This window comes from Hydra vulgaris, chromosome 13, assembly GCF_038396675.1.
Source record: "Hydra vulgaris chromosome 13, alternate assembly HydraT2T_AEP".
Taxonomy (NCBI): domain Eukaryota; kingdom Metazoa; phylum Cnidaria; class Hydrozoa; order Anthoathecata; family Hydridae; genus Hydra; species Hydra vulgaris.
This window is the reverse complement of record NC_088932.1, coordinates 48,824,691-48,848,712: the sequence shown is the minus strand read 5'-3', so window position 1 is coordinate 48,848,712 and position 24,022 is coordinate 48,824,691. Positions and strand designations below refer to the sequence as shown.

The following is a 24,022-nucleotide window of genomic DNA, read 5'->3' as shown; positions in this document are numbered from 1 at the left end:
TTATCCTTTTTTTATGACTGTTCCTATGTGCTCCAAAAACTCTTATTCCTCTAGTTTTTTTCCTCGAACATCAGTTCTTTGGAATTCGCTTCCTTTATCTTGTTTTCCTGATTTATTTAATTTGCAATCTTTTAATTCTTCTGTTAATCGTTATCTTACTTATAAACTTCATTTTTTCTCTTTCAACAACTCTGAACTCTAATAGTGGTTGCTTGCAACTTTGTTAGAAGATGTTAAAAAAAATAAAAGAAGCTGGGTTGGAATCTTCTGAAATTGTCTATTCTGACTCTGCATATGTTTATATATTGCAAAGATGCAGAAAAATATGTCTGCATATTTTGCTAAAAAAAATTTTTTAGGTAAAAATAAAGGTGTTTAGCTTGTTCAAATTTTTCTTCACATTAGTTTATAATGAAAATTTAATAAACATAAAAATTGCTTAATAAATATCTTTAAATATAATAAAGTTTGAAACTTTGATCAAAATTTAGTTTCAAAAAAAAAAGAAAAAGATCTTTCAGACAACAATAATTAATTAAAAATAAATTTTTATTATTCAATAATTATTGTTCCTTTGAATTATGAATTACCATATTACTATTTTGGAAGCTACTAGGATATATATTAGTATAATCACTAGGATATATATTAGAAGAATAAGAATCACTAGGATATATATTAGTATAATCACTAGGATATAATAGAAGAGTAAGAAAAATCAGCTGGCAAAACTTTCTTAATTTTTGATCAAAGTATTTTTTATTTTTTCATATAGTCTTTATTGTCCTACAATTTTCATATAATCTATATTGTCCTATATTGTTCTACAATTTTTTTCTATTGCTTTTTTACATAGTCTGTATTGTCTTACAATATCTTTCTATTCTTTTTTGGATAAATTTATAAAATTTGTCTCCTCAATATAGCTTCAAAGACATGTTGAAGAAGCATGTAAAACAAAACTAACAACAAAACTTGAACATAAACAATCAACAAAACCTTTTTTTTTGTTGATATCAACTACTTAAGATTAAGTTTAAGTAAAAAAATTATTTACAAACTTTGTTTACCCTTTGTTTTTAAGACAGCTCAGATTCATATACAGTAACACTCTTGTGTTTTTTTTTTTCTTAAGTACTGCATTGCAGCATCAGAACAACATTGGTGATTTCTCTTTAGATTTTCTCTGATAGAAGCAAACATTTCATTGTTATTCAAATGTATTTTCATCAACTTTTGCTGGCCTTATGTTGTAATGTGTTAAACATTCTTTCAACTTCTACTGTCTGCTTGGAGATAATTTTAATAATTGTCCCAACCTTGGTGGAGTGTTGCACTGACTAACTAGGGGTTTATCAAAACTTTTTTACAGATTTCAAACTAATTTTCTTACTAAATTCCTCGATATTCTTTTATTAACCCCTCTTACTCTAGATTGGTATTGGTGCATTCTCTATTTGTAACTCAACTAATTCTACTGCGTGTACAAAACCATTTTTTAAAATTAAACTGTTGAGTTTGACACTTCTGCCAACATATAAAAAAACGTTTAAATCTCACACATTTTGTCAAAATTTGCTTTTTTTTAGCTTCGCATTTAGAAGATCTAGTTTTTTAATGCTAATTTCATCAGGAAAAGGAGCTGTTTGAATATAAAATCAAATTTTCTTGATATTTATAATTATATCTACCTTACTATTTATAATTATATCTACCTTACTAACTATATAATTTAATTTTTTAAAAATATTATTGTTATATTATTTACACACAAATTGTTCATTTTACTAGCAAACTTAGCTTTATGCTAAAAACGCAAAAAAGTTTTAACAATGTTTATGACTAATAAGTTTAAGATTAATTTAATAACTTTTTTATTATAAGTTTTTATGACCATTATTTTTTTAGATTATTAACTGATTTGTTATATGTATTTTAGTTTTATATTAGTATTGCTATTTTGGTTATTATTTTTTTAATTATTTATTCAAAGTATTTAAACTTGAGTTGTATTGTTAATAGTTCTTTTTTTATATATACAGCTGTGCATCTCTGTTTTAATGTTGCTAAAAGATGTATCTTTAAATCAACATGATATATCAATTAATCGTAAAGTCATGTTATTATACATCATACCTGCATTTTTGTACACTGCTAACAACAATTTAGTTACACATGTGCAGCGTTTCATGGATCCAGGATCTTTTCAAGTAATCTCTTTAAATACAGATTTCTTGAAATAAATAGATTACTTACATTTATTTATAAATAATCTATTTATTTATTTATAAATATTTTGCATTTATTTATAAATAATCTATTTATTTTTTATATCATTTTAAAAAGTTTTATTTTGTTGTATTTAGATTTTAAGTAATATGAAGATTGCAACATCAGTCATCTTTTATAGACTCATTATCAACAGGTTACTTTAAAACATTACTTTATTACATTCTTTAAACAATGATTAGATAAAAATTTATTTTTTTAATCAAACTGATAAAATCTTTCTTCCATCTTATTATGCTGTGAAAAAAAGAGATCTTTTCTTTTTTAAATTTACCTCCCCAAGATAGAAGGAGTCATTACAGTTAAGGAGGCTACTCTTATTTTGTTGTTGTTGTTGTTGTTGTTGTTGTTGTTGTTGTTGTTGTTACAACCTTCTCTTGACACTTTAACTCCAAAACAAAAAATTTTTACAAACACGGCCAGAGAAACAAGTTAAGTGAATAAATTATTTTGTAAATTTATTCAAAACATAAATAATGTAATAGTTAATAACTAATTGTACATAGTGACACTTTATAAACAATAACCTAACAAAGAAAGTTTTACAACCAGGAATATAATGTATTGTGGTAAATGTTGTGCATCAAGACACCTCTTAGAATATAGAATAGGCCTCTTAGGCATAGAAGACTAGGGTTTAAAGCACCATTGCATGTTGTTGCTAAGTTAACTGCTTAAAATTATTCTTTAAAAAGTTAATGAAAAGTCAATCATCACATATTATCATACTGCTAATTATATTACCTAATATCATGCACACATAGCTTTATTTAGGTTTCTTTTAACCATAAATATTTAAGTGAAAAATGGTTAACTATAGTTAGAAATACATAGATAAACATTGTCTTTTTTTTATATTATAAAATATGAATATATTTTGCTTTTATTGTTGATTACTATTTTTTAAACAAGCTAAAAAAATTTATTATTTTTTAACTTTTTACAGATATGTGTCAAGAAATAAATGGTTAGCTGTGTTTTTTTTATTTGTGGCCAGTGTATTAAACAGGTGTGTAAAATTTGTTATTTGTTATTATGTATTGGATGTTTTTGAAACTAATTCAAGTTTGTCTTTCTTTAGTTTGGGAGGGTTAAATATCAAAAATGATCTATCACTTAAAACCATTTATGTTACTAAAACTGGCATATGTTTAATTTGTTTATACTCGTGTATTTCTGGATTTACAGGTGTTTTTACTGGTAAATATAACTTTTCTTTTTCTCTTCTTTTATAAAGTATGCAGTTGTACACAGTCAGGGACGAACCCAGCCTTGTTTTGGTACCATAGGAGCGGTATGGATGCCCAAAAATATTTTTTATTTTATTTTGCTTTTTTATTGAAAGTAAGCAAAAAAGTTTCGACTTCAATTGCAGTAGTAAATAATTAATTTTCTGTTTAATTTAGCAAGTTTATTTTTACTTACAGACAATAAAATAAATTAAAAAGTAATTACCTGGTGTAACTCGTTTCACGTTTAAAACTGTTGTTTGGTTACTAAACTAACGTTAGATTTAAAAAATAAATGTTGTTGCAAAACTCAATTTAATGGCAATGTAATGTATAAATAACATATTTTTTTTTAAACTTACAAACGTAATTGCCAACATAAAAAAGTTGACTTTTGTATGTTGGCAATTACGAGTTTAATTAACTGTTTTTCAAAATAAATGAACAAAAGTAAAAATTTTAGTTTTTGCGCAAACTTAATTTTTGAATGAATAAACTTTTGATCTCAATTTTATTCTACATCAGGAAACTGAAAAAACATAGTGATAAGCTTTTTAAAAGTTTTGTTTCTTTTCCGTTTTTTTTACCACTTAAGTAGTAATAAAAATAACGATTACAATAAGTTAATAAAAGTTTTTTTATGATTTAGTTTTTTTTAAACTATAATGTCTTTGTACATTGTACAAATTTTTTTTAAACTTGATGGTTATAAAAATGTAATATATTTTTTAAAGTTTACCCTCATCTCTTTTTTAACCTTTATTGAAAGTTAAGTGAACAGATTTGCTAATATTTAAATTGAAGTAAAAATTCAAATAATAGTAAATAGGTTTACCTAACACTTGTGTTTTGTATTCAAATATTTAATGTCTATATAATATAATGTCAATAACTATTCGAATACTATAAGTAAGTGTAATTACTATTATGTAAATTTTGCACATACTACGTGATTTGTAAATATTGATTAAAAATTGTTTAAAATATTTAAAACATAATATCGAGTAAAATTAAAATTACTAAAATATAGATACTAAGTATTTAAAGCAATTCAAGCAATTTTCAATAAATGTTTAGAAATTGTGTTGTATTTGCAACTTGGACGTTTATTAAAATCTTAAATAAAGTACTTTTTCTTAGCATAACTAAAGTAACGTATGCTTACATCAAAATTCATGTATTCAAAGAAATGCTTTTTACAACAAGATTCTATTTTAAATCAACTTGTTATTTTTAGATAAAATTAAGTAAGGTTAACATACAAAAAAGTGGTATTTAAAAATCATTGAGGCGGTTTTAACTATAGGATGATGGGAGTGGAGAAAGCTATCAAAAACACTCTTTACTTCCCACCAACACCACCACCATGTTGTTGAAAAAAAATAGTATCCCCAACTAAACTCTGGGTTCGTCACTGACATTATATATAATTTAGTTGTACACAATATAGTACTCTGTATATTTTTAATTTAAATTACCAAAAAAGTACTAACATGATATAAACTATCAAAGAAGACTAGAGTTAAGGTTTCTAAATTTTCTTAAAGTCAAAAGATTACCAACAAATGCTCAATTGAAACAAATTGTTTTTTTGGTCAACAGAATATTGACAACAGAAATTCTGTTCAGTATTCTAAGAATACTGCCAAATTTAATTGAAATTAGAATAAATATAGTATTGCGTTAAGAATCTTAAATATTTGGTTTAAGATCTTCAGAGAGAACTTTTTTTTTTAATTAATTTATTCATATAGTATTTTTGTCTTGCTATTTATTAGTTATTTTTTAAAATAATATGTTCATATATAAATATATATATATATAAATATATATATATATATATATATATATATATATATATATATATATATATATATATATATATTATATATATATATTTCAGGCCTTGTTTTAAGTAAAAAATGCCTAAAGCATAAACCTAATGTGTATTTGACATCATTAAATTCTCTTTTTTTTTTTTTTTTTTTTTTTAAAAAAATAAATATTTTAAAATTCTGCAGTATTATTAATTACCACAAAACGAGTTAAATAAAGGCTAAAAAAATTTAATATTACATTTTTAAAAATGTTTGATATAAACAAATTTCTTTTTTTTCTCAACATTTGTATTAATAAATTAGAATATGTTAAATTTTTTATAATTTTTATTTCTTAAACTTCTAACAGCCAAAATGTTTATCAACGATTGAAACAATATTCAAGATCTGAGATTTGAAGTTTAAAATTTGAAATGTTTATCAATTTGGTTCTTAAATTGATTTATGTTTTTTGACTGTTTTGATTTTCTTGTGTTAGTACATTCCAGTCATTTACAACTATATTAGAGCAAAAATTGTGTCTAACTGTGTTAAACTTGCAGTTATTGCGTATTTTTATTGACTTTTTATGTATTTTTAATTTATGAGTTAAATTTATCATGCTCCACCATTGGAATTAAAGTAATCAATTAGGTTATGCAAATTTATTTTGTCAATTTGTTTTATTAATTTGAACATTTGGATTAAATTATACTTTTTGTACATCATAACTACATTTTGTACATCATAAATTACATTTGGATTAAATCATACCTTTTGTACATCATAACATTAAATCATACATTTGAATTAAATTATACATACTGCATTCTCCTGTTTTCTAATAAGGGTAATTTTAGTTTTAAATTTTTTTCTTCATGACCATAACTAACTAGACATGATATTTTAAACAGTCTATTTTTAACTTTTTTAAGTCTATCAATTTCTCCTTTCCAATCGGGGTTTCAAATAACTGCTCCATACTCGAGATGAGGACAAACTAATGACTTATATAATAAGCTAATAATACTTATATCAGCCTTTAGAATTAGGGTTGGCATTCGGCAATGCCGACCTAAAGCTGACCTTAAAGGTTGGCAAAAATTTGCCGACCTTGTTAGTTTTATGGCAACCCCTTTGTGTCAAATTTTTTTTGCTGACCTAATGCCGACCTGTAACAGTTTGAGGTCGGCAATTTATTGCCGACCTCAAACTGTTACAGTAAATTTGCAATTGCAATAAATTACAAGACTTTACGTTACTATTAAAAAAAAAAACTTTGCTTTTTTTGGCAAGTTCTTTTTTATGCACTCGCCAAATTCTTTGTCAGTATATATATATATATATATATATATATATATATATATATATATATATATATATATATATACACATACATACATATACCAGGCTTGGTCAGAAAGCAGGTCTGATTGCACTCTATTACTGACTACACATTAATATTTAAACACGTCTGCTGTGCAAACAAACAAATTTAAGGGGGGAGGAGAGAGGAAGTAGGTAATGATTTTCGCAATTTCAGAGAGAACACCATTATCTTAGTTTTACTTGTCTTAATGCAGACATGATTCAAAACTAAGTTAACTAGTCATAAGGTGGTTTTTAGCATTTTAACTAATACGATCCTTAAATATTGTAAAACTTAGAAAACAACTAAGAACATTGCTTGACTCTATCAATTGGCTAGTTTTTAGTAAACACAGAAAATATAATTAAAAAAAAAGAAACAAAGATTACTCTACTTTTGCTTCAATTTGGTAAAAAAAAAAAATTTTTAATAAATTTTTTTAAACTTGTTATGCTTTGAATTAACAAAAGAATTTCAAATCCTTTCAAAACATTTATATTCAAATTTCAAGCCATGCTTTGATGTTAAAATTCAAAAAGTGCTTTATTTTGCACTCTACTTATCATGACTTAACAAAAGTATACATTTTTTGAGAATGCTATACAGGGCTCGAATTAAGCGTATCGCAATTGCGAATCGCGATTACTTTTCGCACCTTCGCGGTTAGTTTTTTCTTAAAATTTGTTTTTTCGCAACCTTTCTTTTTTTCGTGATTATTCTTTTTTTATTTTAGAAGATTGATACTCTATTCCTGAATATTTAGTGTTCTTTTACAGTATAAAGCTGCAGTGACTTCTGTAACAATAATTTTTTTTTTAAAGCGGAGCATAAAGTAAAAGAAAGAAAAATAAAAGATTTAGAAAATCAATTAGCAAAAATGTTCAAATGCAGGAAAAAGACCGATTGTTTAAGGAAGGAAAAATTTATAAAAAACAAACGATTAAATACCTATTCGAAAGAAGAAATAAAAGATTTTAATTGAAAAAAGAAATAAAAGTTAATTGATTGAAAAGTCACTTTCTTAACTCGAATTCTCAAGGGCTTTATTCCGATTTAGCTCATTCATTATGAACAAATTTAATGATATTTTTATAAGTTTATTTTGCGAAGAATAGTGGAAGGCAATATAGACTCTAAATAGTTGTTAAAAAAAAACTTTAAAGTTTGCAAAAGTTAATGCGAAAGTAGAACGAATGTTTTCATGTATGAATCGCGTAAAAAATGACTGGAGAAGGTGTCTTAGATGAGATCTCTTAGAATCTCTACTTCGGATAAGTGAAGAAGGTCCTGAGATTGGCAAATTTGAACTTGATACTGCTATGAACGAATGGTATAATGATAAAGTTAGACGATTGTCAGCAAATTTTCATCGTTATCCGGAAAAAAGAAAAAGAAAGTCAGGAAAAACAGACATTGATCTAGCGACACTTACAATATTGGATTTGGAAGAAAGTGAAAGCGATGAAGAAAATTTAATATTCTAAGCATTAAACTAGTGAAATGATTACAAAACGATCAAAATATTTATGATTACAATCTAATACTTTTTCTATTAGCAATCAAAAAAAGCATTAGATCGTAAAAGATACTATTATTTAGACACATTTTTTTCTTTCGCTTTATTTTATTGAATGAAAAAAGTGAACGCTAACTTGTATTAAAAAATACATTGAATGAAAAAGCAATAAATAGAAATATCATGGGAATTTGATAAGGTTACTTAGATAAGAAAACTTACTTAATAAGAATTTAGTTATCATTCTTGTTTGTGATTGTGCGGGTTTTCGTGAAAATGTTAAGTTTTAACATTTTATCTCGATAATGTTTTCATCATTTTTAATAGTTTTTTATAACTGTTTCAAATTTATAGATTATTTTGTAAGAGTTTTAAATAATTTTTTTTACTGGTAAAAATTTATAGAAAATTAAATATTCTAGTTGTTTTAAACAGTTTAAAATATGTAAATAAAATAGAAAATGAAGTAATTAATTAAAAGAAGATTATATCAAGTTCATTGATTTTACAAAAATACAGCCGTTAGATTTAATGCAGTATAATAATAGTAATAATGTAAATTATAACTAAAGCTACTTTACAACCGCTGAATGTAAATGTTATGATATCTTGCTATATGTTATGATATCTTGATATATGCAAAAATGAGACTTATATATGTTATTATAAATAAGTTAAAATAAATCATGCCCCCTCCACTCCGGTGGGAGTGGAGGAGGGGTTATGAGTAACAAAAAAATCGTGATTAGATTTTTTTACGTTAATTTGAGCCCTGCTATAGTTAAATCCTGATACAACAGTGTATGTTTGCAACCAATCAAATAACTGCTGCAGATGCTGCAAAGTATCGTTTTCACTGTAGAGTTTATTTTTAAACAAATCAGCTACTTTTAGTAGTGAGGAACTAATTAACTTTTTCAATTTTTCTCATTCCTTGCAAAGTATGATTTACATTAGGAAGTTTTGTGAAAATTTTCCATCCTCTACAAAGTATAGTTTTCACTGTAACCTTTTTCAAACTTACGCGAGTTACGAGTGGATATAGTATAATAGCTGCGCTAGAGTTTCAAACAAAACAAAAACATACAAGTATATAATACATATTATAAACCGACAAATCAATAAATCAGCACTGCGTCAAAGGTTTATACAGAACACAAACCCACAAATATATTGTCTTATGGGGGAACCAGCATCGTGCCATAGATCAATGACAGAAGACAAACAGATATATAAAGTGACTTTAAAATTTTTAAAAAGCTTACTCACTAAATATTTTCAGTGTTAATGTGAAGCAGTTCCGCTTCCTCTTTATAAGTTATTTTTACCTTTTTAGTTTAATCATAAAAGTTTGATTTCAAATAGTTTGATGCCATAAAAATATGCTATTAGTTTGCAAAATACAAAATAAAGTTATTATCCACTTAAAATTTAATATGCCTTTTATATATTAATTTATAATATATATTATAGTATATATATTTATAATATATATTATATACAGACTGATAGACTTAAGTATAATATAAAGTTATTAAATGTATATTTAGTCTGCAGTTTGGATACTAATCATTATAGGCACTGATTCAAGAGTCTGGCACATTGCCAGACAATTTTTTTAAATATGCTAAAAGAAAAGATCGTTATTTATATTATATTGCCAGACAATTTTTTTAAAAGAAAAAATCGTTATTTTTTTATAGTAACTCAATGGTTTAATTATTTCTTTAGAATCTTGTTGGAATAAAACATAAGTACATAAATAAAAGGAATTATATTATACTCTTTGATAAATTAAAGAAAGTTTCTTTCAATAAACGATCATTAACAGTAAGTTGTTACTTTATATAAAAAAGTGTTGCTTAATTTTATAAAAAAATAATAAAAGAGCGAAGTTTAGAAATTATTAAATCTAAACATAATTTATTTTGTTTTATTTTTTATTACTTATTAAGTTTATTTATTTTTGTTAAAAAATCTTAGTCTCCAAAATGTTCTCAAAACACCAATAAAGCTGTGGCCAAGTTCTCTCAACTAAATATTATATGTGTTGTCAGGTATAGAGTGCGAATGCATTTGCTTCCCAACTAAAACTAATATATATTATATATAATATATATAATATATATAATATATATAATATATATAATATATATATAATATATATATAAATATATATATATATATATATATATATATATACGGCAATTCTGCGAGAGTGGCAGTCATAACATTTGACACTCTTTAAGCTATTAAAAATGAATTGAAAATGGAAATGACTTAAAAATTTTCAGAAATGCAAAATGCTATCATATAATTTAGTATGTAAAAGTTAAAGCTTCAAAGTCTTTTTCAAAAATTAACTCTACGTAGTGTGACAGTCATAGCACTTACTTTTTACCATTACTGAACAAAACAACTTTGTCAGACTGAATGCAGTGAGCGGCATGGTAAAAAAAAATCATTTGGTATGTGTATTTAGCACATATTGATGTTACTATATCCTGAGTTTCATAGTTTTTACTAGTTTTTTCTGTCATGACGGTCGTACTGAAAAATCCAATGTTTAAAACAACAAATAAAACGATGCAATCAATGATGTAAGAAAAAAAGTATAAATGATTATTAACAACCATGTATATTATGTTAAAAAAAGGCACTATAACGTTATCAAAGTTCTCAATTATGGATATATGATTCGATTTTTATCACTACACAACAGAACTGTAAATAAGCGTCAAAACACGTTTATACAACCCTTACAACTTTAAAACCCTGCTGTGGTATAATAAAATGATTTTTTTAAATAACTTTTATACTTAGAAGTATTTTTAAATTGTTTTAAAAAAAGAGTTTGGAGTTAAGTATATGTTTTCATATCTTTTTTGCTTTTTTTTTTTCCTCTTTCTCGCGAAATGGCATATATATATATATATTTATATATATATTTATATATTTATACTAATATATATATATATATATTAGTATTAGTATTAGTTTCTGCTGTGACTGGTATTGCTACCAGTGAGTGTGATTTTATACACACTTTGACAGCTGAGTCTCGTGATGGTTTGACTCCCATCGATCAAGTCTTGCTTTAAATGAATTTATTGAAGTAGCTTTGACAACAGTTTCTGGCAGTGCATTCCAGTAATTTGCAGCTCGATTAAGTAAAATGTTTTCTCTGTATTTATGTTTCGAAAAGTCTTTTGAATATTTTAGGATATGGCCACGAGTACAATTTGATTTAAAGGAATGATTTTCTGTAAATTCAATTTTATCGTAACCATTGAAAATTTTATACAGTTGTATTATGTCCCCTCGTTGTCTTCTTTTAGCAAGTGAGGGCATTCTAAGACAAGCTAGTCGATCTTCATAGCATAATTTACTGATTTGAGGTATTAATTTAGTGGCACGACGTTGTACTTTTTCTAAAATGACAATATCTTGTTTTTGATAAGGAGCCCATACGGGTACAGCAAACTCAAGAAGTGGTCGGATGAAAGTAAGATAAAGAGATTTTAGCAGTTCTGCATCAAATTGAACAAATGATTTCTTTATAATGCCCAGCATGCGATTTGCTTTGCTTGCACTCAATAATACCTGATTTTTCCATTTCAAGTTATCTGAAAAAATCACTCCTAGGTCTCTTTCAGAATCCGATGTATTGAGTTTACAACTATTTATATAAAATGGATATCGTTTATTTTTAAAGCCATAGTGCATAACTAAACACTTTTCAATATTAAAATTAAGTAACCAGTCTTGTGTCCAAGCATATGCAGAGTTCAAATCGCATTGAAGTTTATTATGTAACTCATCAGAAGAACTAATTGACATGATTTTGGTGTCATCAGCATACAATTTTGAAGTATTATTTAGAGACTCAGGAAGATCATTTATATAGAGTATAAACAGTAGTGGACCCAATACTGAGCCTTGAGGAACTCCACTGTACACCTCGGCCCAAGTTGAAACATAATCTCCCTTAACGACTCTCTGCCTTCTATTAGACAGGAAAGCTTGAAACCAATTAAGTGCCAGGCCATTAATACCATATGCTTTAAGTTTCGAGATAAGCCTTTGATGTGGAACAGTATCAAATGCTTTTGCAAAATCAAGTAAAACTACATCAACAGGAATTCCTTGATCAACGTTTCTTGTAATATAATCTAGAGTTTCAAGTAAATTGGTCGTGGATGACCTGTTTTTAACAAACCCGTGCTGTTCATTAGCTATAATATTATTTTCGTGAAGATATTTTTCTAACTTGTTTTTTATTATTCTTTGAAGTATTTTAAAACTAATACAAGGAAGTGGTATAGGTCTATAATTCCCAGAATCAGTTTTGTCACCTTTTTTATATAGTGCAGTTATATTTGCTGAACTAAATTGATTTGGTAGTTGACTTTTCTATTGACTCCATAAAAATTAGTGTGAGAGGAAGAGCAAAAGCAGTAGCACAGTTTTTTAAGATATATGGATGTAATTTGTCAACTCCATATGCATAACTCCATATATATATATATATATATATATATATATATATATATATATATATATATATATATATATATATATATTTATATTTATATAATTTGGCATATATATATATATATATATATATATATATATATATATATATATATATATATATATATATATATATATATATATATATATATATATATATATATATATATATATATATATATATTTATATAATTTGGCATATATATATATATATATATATATATAATTTGGCATATATATATATATATATATATATATATATATATATATATATATATATATATATATATATACATATATATATATATATACATATATATATATGTTTATATAATTTGGCATATATATATATATATATATATATATATATATATATATATATAGTTCTATAGTTTGTTGGCTTTAGGAAGAGCGGAAGGAAAAAAGTGATTCTTACGCCAACACATACGTCACTTTTAATTACTTTTGACTTTCGTCCAACATTTCCGTGTTGGACGAAAGTAAAAACCATTAATTTAATTACAAATTAATCGTTTTTTAAAAAAACCACAAAAACGCAAATTTAATTGACCAGAATGTTTTTAAAAACATTCTGAATGTTTTTATAACATTTTGAATGTTTTTAACAATATAAACAATGTTTTTATTTTTATTTTTTTTAATAAAATGTTTTTATTTTTATTTTTTTTAATAAAATGTTTTTATTTTTATTTTTTTTACTGTAAATCATGCGCGGAGTGTTGCTACATCGACTATCTTATAGCCTGACTCGCAAGGGAGTGCTGCTACATCGACTGACAAATAGCCTGACCCACAAGGGAGTGCTGCTACATCGACTGAGGGTTTGGTTGGGGCAGGCAGTCTATCATTATTAAAAAAAAAAAATTCCGGTCTTGCATTTTAATTTTTACTTTTTGTCAACAAAATATCGAAAAAACTTTCGGACAACATCTAAGGGTTCTATATATATATATATATATATATATATATATATATATATATATATATATATATATATATATATATATATATATATATATGCCAAATTATATAAACATATATATATATATATATATATTTGTTTATATACTTCAGGAGCAGATCTAGTATTTTTTGATGTTTAAAATTGCTAACTTCCAAACATGGAGCAAAATCCAAACATTATATTTTTACCCCTATGTTAAATTAGAATACTTAGCAAAAAAATGCTATGATTGGAGCCTTGGGCGAAAAAAACTCTAAAATTTTACATCAAACATATTCCCCAAACATTGATTATGGGCAGATGTTTGATGTAAGAAATGAAAGTTTAAACTTTATATTTTTTTTTTGAAGGCTTATAGATTATTGTATGAAGTTTAGTTTTGGACATGTCAAAGCTAAAATTTTAGGTTTCTTTTGCTTCTAAGCTCCAATCATTGCAAATTTTTTTAAAGCATCTTTTTTTGACATAAGTATAAACATTTCAATGTTTGGAGTTTGCTCCATGTCTGAAAGGTATCTGAAACATCAAAGTATTCTGCACCGCTCCTTTACTTACATTACTTATCAAATCGAAATTTTAATAAAATCTTTTATTTTTTTCTTAACAGAGGCTGTTTTGAAGACTTACATTGAAGTATATTATTTAATTTTTCTATTGTATTATACCATTTATTTATTGCATTTTACAAAAACTTTATTTGATTTAAAACAGACATCGATTCATGCACAAAATTCAATTCTGTATCTCTATGGAATACTTTTAAATGTATTGCTCTACACTTCTTCCAGTCAATCATTTCAAGGTAATTACAATATGTATTAGAAAGATTGGTACTGAATAACTATTTTTTCGATATTTTGGAAAACTTGCAGTTATTTCAAAAGTATTATAATGAATTTAAAACTATAAAAATGTTGTGGTAACTGTAATATGTACTCATTCAATCTTTTTTCAATTTATCTCTGGTTATTTTTTGGTTATAAATTCATGATGTAAATGTTCAGTCGTTGTAACTGAAATTGTTTCAGCACATTATAGTTATTAGTGCAATAATCAACTCTGAACTCTTTAAAGTAGTAATAAAAAACTGATGCTGCAAAACAATTTTGTGGTAATTCAAGAAATACTTAAACTTAAATAAACGCTAATTTAATGTCCTTCAGTATTGTCATCATTATTTGTTGGCAAACTTTTGATGTCTCTTAAAACCAGCTTGCAACTTGAATTTTTCTTACTGTTTTTTTATTTTTATTTTCTTTTACTATATGTATCACTGACTAATTCTGGCTTGAATTAATTTTGTTGTAAATTTTTCTATTCTCTGCTTCTTGTCTTTAGTTTGTGTTGTTAATGCATAAAAATTTTCTTACCGATGTATTTGTTGTGAGTATCTGAGTTAAGTTTTTTCTTTATATCGTTGGTTGCTGTTTTTTTTATTATATATATATATATATATATATATATATATATATATATATATACCAGGTCTATAAGCATGAAGTGAGCGTTGAGTTACAAATGTATCGATAGAGAACATTTGTTGTGAACGGGCCTTAATTTTTTTTAATTTTGTTGCTATGACATCTGTCAAACATATTTAGTAAACATCAAGTCATTGTATAAGCAACATCATATTTTTTAATCGTGTTAAAAATGTCGAATTTTGTACCAGAAAATGATGATTTGCCAAAAGCACTAATTTTTTGTTTCCATTTGAAGAAAAGTGCTGCAGAATCGCATCGAATGCTTTTCGAAGCCTATGGTGATCATGCTCTATCGGAAGCAACATGCAAAAGATGGCTGGTTGTGAAACATTTAACATTTCTGCCATTTGTTTTTGACTTAAAGTGTCATGTTCATCCAGTATGCTTGCAATTCTATGTCTTTAAACTTTTTTGGTGGTCTTCCACGTTATTCATTTCGCACATCAAAATCATTATTTTTGAACCGTTGAAACAATTTGTGACTGTTTAAAAGCTATGGGAAAGATCCAAAAGTGCAGGCAATGGGTGCCACATGAATTGAATGACAAGCAGATGGAAAAGCAAAAAACCACATGTGAATTGTTGCTGTTACAACACGAAAGGAAGTCAGTATTGCATCGAATTGTGACTGGTGATGAAAAATGGATTTATTTTAAGAATCCCAAACGCAAAAGATTATGGGTAAATCCAGGAGAAGCATCAACATCGACTGCAAAGCCTGATCGGTTCGGAAAAAAGACAATGCTCTGTATTTGGTGGGACCAGAAGGGAGTGGTGTATCATGAACTTCTAAAACCTGGCGAAACTGTTAATACGCAACGCTACCGACAACAAATGATCAATTTAAACCATGCATTGATCGAAAAACGGCCAGAATGGGTCAGAAGACACAGAAAGGTAATTTTGTTGCATGATAATGCTCCGAGTCATACAGCAAAAGCGTTCAAGGAAACGATAACATCACTTGGCTGGGAAGACTTATTTCACCCCGACTACCATTTGTTTTCATCGATAGGACACGCATTGATTGAGCAACACTTCAATTCCTACAAAGAAGTCAAAAAATGGGTCTCCGAATGGTTTGCCTCAAAAAACAATCAGTTTTACTGGCGTGGTATCCACAAATTGCCAGAAAGGTGGTCAAAATGTGTAGAAAGCAATGGCAAATACTTTGAATAAAGTATTTTTTACTTTTCCATTAGAAAATAGTGTTTTATTTAAAAAAAACACGCTCATTTCATAGTTATAGACCTGGTATATATATATATATATATATATATATATATATATATATATATATATATATATATATATATATATATATATATATATATATATATGTATGTATGTATGTATATATATATATGTATATATTTATGTATATATATATATATGTATATATATATATATATATATATATATATATATATATATATATATATATATATATATATATATATATATATATATATATATATATGTATATATACATATACATATGCATATACATACAGTCCAAGTTAGAAAGAGCTGACACACTACTAAAGTTTAATGCATTTTCTTAGATTAGATTTCTTAGAGTAGCTTATCGTAAATAAGCAGTTTACAAAAAACTTTATATCAGACTGAAATCAACTCCATATTGTTCAACTTCTGGTTGAAATATTAGCCGTTATAACATCTCGCATCAGTTTTCATTGATTTATTGAACAAGAAATCAAAAAGTAGACTGCAAGCAGCTTTAAGGGACATCAGTTTATAAATTGCTTCTAATAGTTTTTTTCTTTTTATCAACCAAGTGAGAAGCCAATAGTAATAAATCAAGATATCAAGTATCTCCAGTAGGTCAAGGATTACCAATATCTGACCGTTGTTTTAAATCAAGTAGTTCATACATTTTATTGAGTTTTTACTCCTTGATCTTATTTTTCATATGCAGCCTTGAACTTTAAAAAATTAAGTTACTAATTCAAATTAGCAACAACATTTTTGAATCAGAATTGGTTCCTATAATATGACTAAGTCTGTGATAGACTTTTAAAAAAAAATTTCTGTAATCTAGGAGTTCACCAAATATGAATTCAATTCATAGTATTTAGGTCATTTACATGTGGAGAACTTTACAGTACTTGCTTACAAACTTGCTAAGTCTCATTGATTTTGCCATTAATCACTGTGACTGAGTAATAATGAAGTTTGATTTTAAAGGCTAACCAATATCATTATCATTACTGGCCGTAAATCTGTTTTAGCTGGCCAGTAACATATCATGGCTAGAAAATCTATTTGTTCGGCATTTTTAGCTAAGATTTCAAATTTAAAAACTTCTGCAGAAGAAAATTTTTAATAAACAAAATTATTTATTGTTATTGTTGTAAAGGTTTTTGTAATTTGTTTGTTTGTGGTTGTGGCAAAAAGCAACAATAACAAATTTAAATAAACCTTAAAGCAAAAAGAATGAAAATAATTGAATTGGACTGAGATTGATCTTAGCTTATGTGTTAACTGTAGGCCGAAAACAAATACAAAGGTAAGATTGTAAAGCACCTTGTTTTTGTAATCAATAGGCAAGAGAATTTATTTGTCTTTTAAAGCAACTTATCAAAAAGTCAAATAAAGACAAACTTTTCAAACAATTTATTTATGTAAAACATCTGCCTTTTTTATACCATGAACTTATGTGTTATCTAAAATTTACTACAGGATTGGAAAAAATAGTAAAACTAAATCATTTAAGAACCTCAAAAGTTATTTTGATGAAATGATGGATGATAAAATTTTGATTAACTGAAGCAACCTTGTTGGTAGTAAGTGACCGGGGCCCTGGCTAAAAATAAGACTTTTTGCAAACCCGGCCCCGGCAAGATTATAATATTTAGCAGAGGTTGATAGCCAGGGCTGAAAAAAAGTTTATAATGCTTAATATATTATAATTTTATTCCTACATTTACAATTTATTAAATACTGGCATACATTAATATATTTTTAAACTGTAATTTATTTCCAACAAGGTTGCGAACAACCACTATTAAGTTATGAATTACTTTAATTCATAACTTAATAGTGATTGAAACGTATAACTGATAATTTAAAAAGTTGTAAGTTGTATAAAAAAGAAAACATGGGGAGGAGTTATAAGGTTTTTTTGATGTTCAAGGAAAAAAACTGGAATAATAAAAGTTTTTATAGCATGATAAGATGCAACTTGTTGAATTAAAAGCCAAACAAGAATGAGTTTTGGTTTATTGTAATAGAGATGACAGCTTGTTTGAGCATTGACCATGATTGAATTTGTAGAAAAAAGAACCAATGCAACCTTACAACAATGGGAAAGTGGCTCAAGCTTGGCAGATAAAGCAGGTTTAAATACATTTACAATGTAATTAAACCTGCTTTAATTACATTGTAAATTAATTAAAGCAGGTTAGTAAGAGGGTTGTTATTCGTCAATATAGGGCTTTTACAGCAGAGAGATTAGATTTAAATCCGCTGCTTGTTCTAAGCAATTAAATAATGAAGATTTTTTGTCAGGACAAGAGTATGAAGTTGAGTAGTCAGCAAATAGAGCCACTTTAGATTTCATGAAGATTGTTATTGTATATAAGAAACAATACATGAGCAAAAATAGAACCTTGCGATACCCTTAAAGTTACTCGAAATAAAGAAGAGGGTAGGCCTTTAAGAATAACTTTACTACTGCAGTTAGAAAGAAATATTTTAGTAACCTCAAAACCTTTATATAAAGAAACTAATAACAGAGTGAAGACTAATCGTAGGATAGTTGGAGAGGTCAAAGTGTTTTCTAGAGTTTTGAAAAATTGGAACCACTTATTTAGAACTTTTTAAAACTTTAGAGAGTTCTGGAGAACACTTTTTTAAGACTATGATTGAAATCTATTGTGGAGCACAAACTGGAGAAGTGTTTAATTGAGAATTAACTTAAGCATTTAAAGCCAGAGTGGTTTCGATGTTTAACAATCGGTTAATCTGTTTAACTGTCAGGAAGATTATGGCCATTATATTCAAGAGTCAAAATAAAGTAAGGTTTCTTTGCAAATAACTCTGCTTTATTCTGGGGAGAAGTAAAAAGATCAGACCTATGAATAAGAGAATAAATGTAAGACTTACTTTAGTTAATGACATTGTTGAAGACTAACCAAAAGTCTCTAGAACCTAACATCTGGGATAAGTTACAAGATTTAGTAAAATGAGAATAACAGAGCTTAACATCAAACAGGATTTCTTCACATAGGCTTCTTTCAATAATAAAAGGATATTTGTTCTTAAGAGAGATGTTCTTGTAAAAAAATTTAAAAATGATTAATGTTTAATAAAGCAACTGCTCAAGATGGTGAAAAATGTGGAGTAGAATGAGGTTTGACTTGAGGTTGAAAAGAAGTAGTTAAAGCTTCCAAACTTTTATTCCAGAAGGAATAAAAGCTTCCAAGATGCACTTTATGCATACATAATATGGATATAAACATATATGTTTACGATTTATTTAGATGTTGGCATATAATATTCTTTCATTGCTATATAAACTTCAGTATTTATATGGCGTAGTATTTGCCAATAGAGAAGATGATCAGATGAATGTGTGGTGTGGCTCTAGCAAGACAAGAAAAGGAGACATAATTTTACACAGATTAGAATAAATGTTGTATCAAGCAAGGTTTGTTAGAAAAGATTAAATTAATTTAGGTATCTGCATGTAGAGAGGTAGCAGTTTTAGTAGAAAATGGTAGTAGTAGAAGTAAGAAAACTGGAAGAAAGTGCCTTACATATTGTATGAATGAGCTTTAGTTAAAAAAAAAAATGCTCTAGAGTTTATATTAGAGAAACAGCATAAAAGAGGAAGGTTAAAGCCTGATGATGATGATGATGATAATGATGATGATGATGATGATGATGATGATGATGATGATGACGATGATGATGATGATGATGATGATGATGATGATGATGATGATGATGATAATGATCATTATCATGATGATAATAATGATGATTATGATGATCATGTTGATCATAATGATATTTATATATGCATATATATACAAAATATAACAAATTTTAAATAAAAATAGTATACTGTAGGATGTATAAATGTTTATGCAGCCCTGGTCACAAACCGGGCCCCGGCTATATTTTATCAAACCGGCCCCGGTCAAATATCAACCCTAGTCACTTACTACTTGTTGGATTAGCTGAAGCAACCTTGTTGGATTAATTGAAGCAATCTTGTTAGGATAAAACCAAATTCTTTAAAAAAACATTTTTTTAAAAAAACTGGTCAAATACTCATAATTCAGAAAATTTGTCACCGTTTTCTCATTAAGTTATATTAACTTTTGGTTAGAAAAATCTATGATATTTACAGATTCTAGAAATAATGTACATCGCTAACAAAATGGTTTATGCAGGCGCGGCGGAAGGCTGGTACAATGAGTGATTTTCACCTAGGCGCCAAGGCTTTGAAGGCACCTAATTTTTATTGAATATTTATTTTTTTAAATATATATTAAACTATAAAAATATAAAAATTTATAAGAACAATTAAATAAAAGTTGATAAAATTTGCCATAAAAAATTAGTAGCAACTAGCATAACAAGGTACTTAAATAAAATATTGTGCATAAAATTCTTAAAAAGAAAAAAATAACTTCGTGAAAAGAAAAAATAACTTCTCAAATACTTTAAGAAGAACAAATAAATTCATAAATTTGTAAAAATGGCATTATAAGTAATAATAATAAATAAATTTAAGTTTTACAACATTTACAAAAACATTTTCTCCCATTCCAATGTAAAATATTATTTTTGAACACCTGGAGACTTTTTTTTATGATTAGAGCCTTATGGCAGTAGCATCAATTTGTTACAACATCTAAGTTGAAATGATAAAGTTTTCTTTATAAATAAGCCCTTCATAAATACAGAGTTTAAACCATTAAGGGATTTAAAAACTTCAATCATTAGAAATTGCAAATTTCGAAGATGGATTCTTGGGTTATTATCTAATTTTAACATTTCACCCAAAGACAAATCAAATCTTTTATGGACTATGTGGAATGCTTTTTTATGAATTTTATTAATAAGGTTGTGTTTTGAGCAAAACATCCAAATCAAAGGACAGTATGAAAAATTAGATAAAATATGTGCGTTAAATAATAGAGTTGCTTTTTTATAAGAAAAAAAACTTATTATTCGAGAAAGAGCAAAGCACTTACTATTAGCTTTTCCACATAGAGCTTTAATGTAACCACCAAACTTTAAATCCTTGTCAATTCTTTAAATCCTTGTCAAAAAAAAAACTCCATGTAGCTTAACTGTATTTGAAGCAAAAATCTTTTCCTCACCAACCGTTATAAATTGGTTGTTTAAATATTTTTGACCAACTATAAGAAATTGAAATTTTTGGGATTTATGATCATATAGTTAAATTTAAACCATTCAATGGCATTTAGTGTTTTGTTTTGCAATTGAAGAATAACACTCTCTAAGTTATTATCACAAACATAGGTAGTATTATTGTCAGCAAAAATCTCAGAGTCTTTAATAAATAAAGGTCATTTATAAATATATTTAAGAATATTGGCCCAAGGAATGATCTTTGAGACACTCCTAATGAAACTCCTAACCATTCAGAAAATGATGAACCCAATTTAACCCTTTGTTTACCATTGCTTAGATATGATAGTAAAAGTTTAAGGCTTTCATGAGAAAAACCATAAGCTTCCAATTTAGCTATTAATAAATCATGAGGAATTAGGTCGTGAGCTTTTGAAAGATTTATAAGAATGGAAGCAATAATATCACATTTATGCAAGCTGCCATTTTTATTTTACTGCCATTCTTTCAGTAAAATAAAAAGTGCATGCTGAGTGCCATAACTTCTACAAAAGCCATATAACAATCTAAGCTCATTAAATACCGATATTTGCTCAAATATTTTTGAAAGAGCTGGAAGGCTCTTTCAAAAGTATTTGAAATAAATATTTTTGAAAATATCCTCCGGTGTAATTTTATGAAATTTAAATTTCAGAGATATCATTTTAAATTTGTTCTTTATAATTTTGATACTCAGATGGTTCATATATCTCTCAACACTCATTTTAACAGAGTATTGCAAAATTATCGAATGTTGAGATATCTCGCCATCATTATTAATAGAGGAAGAGGTGTATATGAAAGTATGAATGAAGTATAACTGCTTTTCTAAATGGTTTAGTGACAAATGGCTTGTCAATGCCTCTGAGATTTTAGTCTTTAATGGTGCAAAATTGTAATTCAGTGTAATGTAAATTCAAAATTTTACTAAATATTTAATTAAATTTACAGATATCTTGACAAAATTTTATATTATTTTTAAGTGTTTCAGAAAAATATTGTTTGAGAAGTTTTTGAAGGATCTATACAATAGTTGTTTGGGTGGTAGCTTGCAAAAAGTAGATCTTAACATAGTATACACAAGCTGGTAATGATCGCTCACACCCGTACAAACAACAATTATATGTTGAAAACAAAACTTTCTGTTTTTCTGGATGAGATCAATACTAGATGGCTTCATAATCGATTAAAAATAAGTTGGTGATTGTATTAAATTACTGCATATGTAGAGTTCTAAGAAATCATTCATTAAAATCTAATTTCTAAATTAAAATTGCCTATTATAATAAAATCATTAAAGGATAGCAAATTTGTTCCTAGATAGTGTTTATATATTTGTATATATCAAATATGCGCTTAAACTTCAAGGTAGCCTTGAAAAAGCTGAATAATGACAAAACCCATGAGCAGAACACAATAGTAGAAGCTAGTAGACTTCTCAAAAAAGGGATTAACTGGAAACATTGAATGAACTGTAAAGCTCCCTGTCTATTTTCAGACAGAAGTTATATCAAGTTTTGAACAATTTGAAAAAGAAGCTATAATATTAGTGGGCACCCACAAATACTCTGTTAACTAGAAACAAAAAAGAGAGTGCAAATGCCACTAGACAAACTGAGGTTTACTGCGGAATCAGACTTCACTGGGAGAGGACTTTTAACTTAACTTGAAAGGCAAAGGTAAGTTTAAGTTCTACTTTCCTCTCGTTTTAAATTCCTTGACTGTCTTCTAATTATGGATTTTTTGCAATCACAATGCATGCCCAAAAACTTTTATAAATCTACCTAAGCGATGCGAGAATTAATTTTTTAAATGAATGTCTGCGTTTCAACTTCTTTGTTCCCATTTCAGTTATAATGGAAAATATGAAACCAGAAAACCTAATCATTACCTAATGTCAATTTTGTTTTAAAGATGTTTCTCTATGCTGCTTTTAAAAATTATACTGGAAAAAGTTCTTTTTTAACTTTAAAAAAGGTGTAATAGTGTACAGGAAAAAGTTCTTTTTTAACTTTAAAAGTAGGTCTAGGTACAGAAACACCTGTACGCTCTAGCCATGCTTCAAATTAAAAACATTTATAAAAACTGATCCTTTGCTGATTAAAAAAGCCGCCTTAAGATTAAAAAAAAGTTCATTTACTTAATGATGTAATAATGAAACCTAGATGTAAACAATGTAATATCTAGAGATGTCTATGCTTCGTTTTACCCGATTGAGTTGATTAAAATATATGTTTTAATATAATGCAAAGATCTAATTGTCTCTTGCTTATTCTTTGGATTAATTTATTATGATCACAATTACTTGTTAGTTTTTGGTCTAATGCAGTAATATTCATGTAGTTATTAAGTAAGATAAATAAAAAAATTGTGTTGAAGTATAATTTTTTTTCCTGGGTGAAAGGTGTAA

General features: G+C 26.7%; 1 protein-coding gene across 2 annotated transcripts in view; it reads left to right on the top strand.

The window, feature by feature from the left end:
- LOC105844056 (probable UDP-sugar transporter protein SLC35A4) overlaps window positions 1–24,022 on the top strand; it is a 30,854-nt gene that overhangs the window by 2,196 nt on the left and 4,636 nt on the right. For both annotated transcript variants that reach the window (XM_065816473.1, XM_065816474.1), the window contains exons 3-8: window positions 2,043–2,210; window positions 2,367–2,425; window positions 3,236–3,298; window positions 3,371–3,489; window positions 14,346–14,371; window positions 14,450–14,540. In XM_065816473.1, the coding sequence (XP_065672545.1) occupies window positions 2,043–2,210; window positions 2,367–2,425; window positions 3,236–3,298; window positions 3,371–3,489; window positions 14,346–14,371; window positions 14,450–14,540 (526 nt within the window). The remainder of the gene's footprint in view (window positions 1–2,042; window positions 2,211–2,366; window positions 2,426–3,235; window positions 3,299–3,370; window positions 3,490–14,345; window positions 14,372–14,449; window positions 14,541–24,022) is intronic.